This window comes from Onychomys torridus, unplaced genomic scaffold, assembly GCF_903995425.1.
Source record: "Onychomys torridus unplaced genomic scaffold, mOncTor1.1, whole genome shotgun sequence".
NCBI classification, from domain to species: Eukaryota; Metazoa; Chordata; class Mammalia; order Rodentia; family Cricetidae; genus Onychomys; species Onychomys torridus.
The window spans coordinates 1,623,314-1,628,391 of record NW_023412870.1 but is presented as its reverse complement, the minus strand read 5'-3'; the positions used below and the strand labels follow the sequence as shown (position 1 = coordinate 1,628,391).

General features: G+C 44.5%; 1 protein-coding gene across 1 annotated transcript; it reads left to right on the top strand.

Moving 5' to 3' along the window:
• The first annotated feature begins 2,601 nt into the window (after positions 1 to 2,601).
• LOC118575942 (H-2 class I histocompatibility antigen, Q10 alpha chain-like) lies at positions 2,602 to 4,855 on the top strand. The gene is made up of 5 exons (XM_036176292.1): positions 2,602 to 2,674; positions 2,910 to 3,179; positions 3,453 to 3,728; positions 4,268 to 4,543; positions 4,668 to 4,855. Exons 1-5 carry the CDS (start codon positions 2,602 to 2,604, stop codon positions 4,853 to 4,855), a joined length of 1,083 nt encoding a protein of 360 aa, XP_036032185.1.
• Positions 4,856 to 5,078: the final 223 nt, after the last annotated feature.

Below are 5,078 nucleotides of genomic sequence, written 5' to 3'. Positions count from 1 at the left end.
GTCCATTTGTAGAGTAGGTAGCACTTTTACCAACTAAGCCTTCTTTCAAAATGCTAGGGTGGTGATTTTTGCCTGCTTTTCATTGCTAAATCCAAGGGCCTGGAACAAGGTGACTTACCTGGCAGATTCTGCATCACTTATTGAAGAGTAAATCTGAGAAGCAATCTCCTAAAAGTGGGGACTAGAGAAGGAAAGCAGGTTGCTTGTTCATGTGCCGAAGATCTTCTCTGTTTCGTGTGTGTGTGTGTGTGTGTGTGTGTGTGTGTGTGTGTGTGTGTGTGTGAGGCATCCTGTCCAACCCAGGCTGGCAGACGTCAACCCCAATGCTCCTAGAACCTCCTCAACACCTGGAACACAGCACCAAGTCTATGGAGATAAAATCTGAGCCACATCTGACCTCACAGCCTCTGGAGACTGGGCAGGGGGCATCCAGGTACAGGTAGTCTTCACCATCCAGAATTCCCTTTGGTTTCCATCTCTCACCCTGCCCAAGACACAGTTATACAACCATGTGGCTTTCCCATGGCACAGCCACAGATTCTGGCACCAATATAAGATCAGAACAAAGAAATTATGGCTCTGTGGATACATTTGAGGTAAGGGGAAGCCAGTTCTGTATAGGTCTTAAGTAAAATAGGTTATTAGACAAGACACCTGGGTTCTAAGTCATACAGATATGGAATGGTGGCCATTTCACTCCCAAGTTGGATAATGTCATGTGTTTAGAAGGTCCCACGTGCATGTCCATATATTGTGTTGGATGCCTGGGTTTAGGTATCTGTAGAGGGATCAGTCTTGTGTCATGTGGAGATACTGCTCAATGTCTGAGCTGGGAATCATCAGAGTTCTGTCAACAGCACATTATCCTCCTCATCTCCTGCCTCATCTCCTCTACGTTCTCTGGGAACAAGGACTGTATTATGGCCTCTTATTTTGATTTTCTGCCTCCTTCAGATATCTATGAGATAAGATCTTCAGGAAGCCAATGACTATTGCTATGGACTTAGCTGGACAGAAAAGGACCATGACATAAGAGCGAGTCCATGGGAAGCCTAGGTCAGGAACCAGAAGTGGACACTTCAGTGGTAGACATAGGTCTTTTTTTTTTCTTCCTTGATTCTGTCATCCAGATCAACATCTGGGCTAAGACTCAGAAGGATATTGTCAACAAGGCAATTACAAGTATCAGGGTAAGCAACTTGTCCCCAGACACTGCTCTCAGAATACCAGGGCAGAGAGATGGATCTGTGGTGAAGCAGGGCTCTGGAGATTTTGATCCCATTCCTTAATCTAGCCATGATATTTCAGGACTCTGTCATTCACATTGTAAATTCTTAGAAAAGTCAGTGAGCCTCATCCTAGTTATCAGAGTTGTAAAGTAAATAAGGAAAATTCTGCACTCAATCTGTACCCATCATTTAGGACAAAATTCATTAAGAAATGCACAACACTGGCCTTGATCAATAATATTCTAATTTTGAAATGTAAAATTTAATAACGCAATGAATTTGATTCTCCTATGAACATGGATGCAGCAAACTATGTGTGATTCTTTGCTATTTTGAGTTCCATAATGTAAGTAACACACGAATGAACCTAGTGAAATATCAAAGACAAAAATCCATAGTAGCCAACAGTATGGTGGTACATGGATTCTCTCATTACTCAGGGGACAGAAGCATGTGGATGACTATAGCTTCTAGGCCAACCTAAAAAAAACTGGGTAAAAGTAAAAAAAATTGAAGATGTTAATAAAAACACTAGCCTCTAAGTATGGAGAGATGGTTTAACTGTGTAGATAGTCACAGCTGGAGTTCTAGAAGTCTGGGATCTGACATCCTTTTGTTCCTCTAACCTATAGCTGCTTCTGGGCTCCACAGATTGGTATACTCCCAAATTCATACACCCTTACTCTTATATATATATCTGGATAAATCTTCAAACTATTTTCTATGTACATTTTGAGAAGATACATACACTATACATAAATCTAAAAAGTAAAGAGGAGAATCAGAATCCTAGATATGTCAAATGGGAAGGGGAGGATAAATATAGGAAGGCATGTTAACATCCATTAGTTTAGCATTTCATTGTATTTTGTAAAACAGTCATTAATTTGTGTTAACATTTGCTTACATGCACTTTGTCATTAATGTTCAATGAAACAAATGTTTTAAAGTTCTCAGTTCCTAACCCAGTGAACAGGGATTGCTATAATCCACACAAGCATAAACACCTTTGAGGGTCAATCAATTTTTAAGACTCTAGACATCCTGACATCTCTGTGAGAAATGCTGGCTCAATGGCCTCTGAGTTGTACTCAGAAGGATATTTTGACCAGGATGAGATGGACCATGACCAGCATAAGCAACTTGTCCCCATACACTGTTCTTAGGGTCCAAAGTCCCAGAGCCTGATCTGAGCTGGGAAAACAGGGCCCTAGAGATTCCTCTTCCAGGAGTTCATTTTTCCATGACCCAACCACAACACTCTCTATCACTACCATTGGGATTTCATAGAAAAGCCAATCAGCCTCATCCATAGTACGATTATATAATGAACTCAGACTAGAGGAGACTCTGTGTCCACTCTTCAAGGAGGATGAAGATCTTCATTCCCAAGTACCGCCTGCTGCTGCCCGTGGCCTACCTGGCCCTGACCAGGCATCCAAAATGTGAGTGTGGGTGTCAGGAGGGAAAGGGCCTAACCTGGGAGACAGAAGGACTCCACCCCTGGGGCTGCAGCACAGGAAAATCTGTCTCTTGCCTAGCCCAGCCATGACCTTCTGGTCCCTGGTTATTTTATTTTATACCCCCTGCCCCCAGCTCCCTGCTCCCCTGGGAGCAATGTGGGGAGTTTCATAGGGAACCACATGGGGTGCTCTAGATCTAAAGGCCCACTGTATCTAGGTTCACACTCTCTGAGCTTTTTGCATGCTCTCATCACCGGGCCTCACCTCCTGGAGCCCCAAGTCCTATTTGATGTCTACTTGGATGACCTTTATGTTGAGAAGTTCAACAGCAGAGAAGAGACTCCAAGACTGGAGCACTGTGCACCATGGGTGGATCAGCCGGAGCCAGAGTATTGGGGGAAGAGGACACAGGACATCCTGAGCCTAATGGACATCTACAAGGATGCTCTGAAGAAAATGCTTTACTTCTACAATGAAAATGAAAGTGGTGAGGGAACCCAAATCAGAAATCCCAGATTTCAAGCTCCCAACGGGTTTGCTCCAGTTCCCCAATCAAGTTCCCCATATGAAAGATTTACTGTAGTAAATGGGACCCATGTAGACTAGGCTACAGAGAGCCTTGGGTAACTGACCTGGTGTTTTGTACAATTTAAGCTAAATGTGGCCATTTACAAAAGCCATGTGGGAGGGATTTTGTCACAGGAGAACCCCAGGTGACCTGGCCCTGTGACCATGGGTCACAGAGTTGGGTCTTGGACAGGATATCATACACTCAAGATCCTGATGGCCTGTGATGTACTGCCTGGAGGGTACTACCGAGATGGAAAATTTCAATTAATCTTTGATCCCAATGATGTCCTTATGCTGGCTGTGAGCAGGAGCATTTTGCTGACATTTGGCATAGCTGCTACTAACCTGAGCCACGAGTGGAACAGGTCAGATTTTGCAGAACAGGTGAAGAAATTACTGGAGTGTAATTGTGTGCAGTTTCTCCTCCCAATGTTGCAATATGGGAAGGAGATTTTGCTGAGAACAGGTAAGGACAAGAACTGCCAACCCTGCTCTGAGACTGGAGTCCCTGTCCCCTGAGGATCCTCCTCTTCAGGGAGAGGCTGAATGCTAACTCAGTCTTGCATCAAAGGGGAAGAGAGTCATGGGTTTCTAATTCAATAAGGGAGAGGGCTGTGATAGGGTAAGCCTCTGCCAGGTGTGTCAGGCTCTCAGTTAAGCAGCATTCCCCTTCCATTTGCCTTGTGAACCATGATCTCTGCCATGCCTGTTCACTGTCCATGGACTCTGGAGGTCTGGGTCCAGTGTCGCTGAGTCTTAGCCTCCATCCAGTCAGAACCAGAAGTCCGTATTCACAGAAGTCTCCTGCTCTGTGCTGGCTGATGCTGATTCTGAATCTATCCAAGAATAGATTATCCCATTTTTATTCTGAAATTATGTTGATGTGTAAGATCTAAATATCTCCTCCTAGCCACTGTGCCACCCTTTCAAAATAAGGTTGCATGCACATTGATGGATCTTTGGGAAGAATGAAAAAGTCTGAATTTTCCAATTTATTCCCATCAGACATCCCAAAAATACATGTGACCCATGAGGTCAGAGGTGATGGGAGAATTACTCTAAGGTGTTGGGCCATGAAATTCTATCATACTGAAATCAACATAACCTGGCAGAGAGATGGGAGCAACCAGACTGTGGACATGGATGTGATAGAGACCAGGCCTGCGGGAGATGGAAGCTTCCAGAAGTGGGCAGCTGTGGTGGTGCCTTCTGGGGAGGTGCAGAGATACTCATGTCATGTGTACCACAAGGGGCTGCCTGAGCCTATTACCGTGAGATGGGGTAAGATGGTGTGATCACTGAGCCTTTCACAATGAGTGTGTGTCCTTTGGCCAAAGTGGACTAGGGTCATGACTGATAGCTGGAGGTCAGAGGCCTCACTGTTCCTTTCAAATTTTTTTGTCAGAACCTCCTCATCCCTCTGTCCCCATCATGCCAATAGTTACTGGCCTGGTTCTTGGAGCTGTGCTTATGGGAGCCATGGTGACTTTTCTGATATGGAAAAGGAGGTTGAAAGGTAAGGAAAGGGCAGGGTCTGAGTTCAAGTCTCCATTGGAATATCAAGCTCAGCTGAGACTGTGCTCTGCCACATGAGAGCAAAGTTCATCCACACAGTTGCTTATTCAGTCTTGTGCTGATGTGCTGATATTAACTCTGTTGTGAAGGAAATAATGAACAGATTCATCACTGCAGTGATAATGGTGTCAGAGACCTGATGCAGCCCTCAGAGGTCAGATGTAAAGGTCTCTAGTTAGACCACATCACCAGGAGTCCAATTAGTCCTCTTCATGTTCAATCTACTATCATGTTTCCCCAA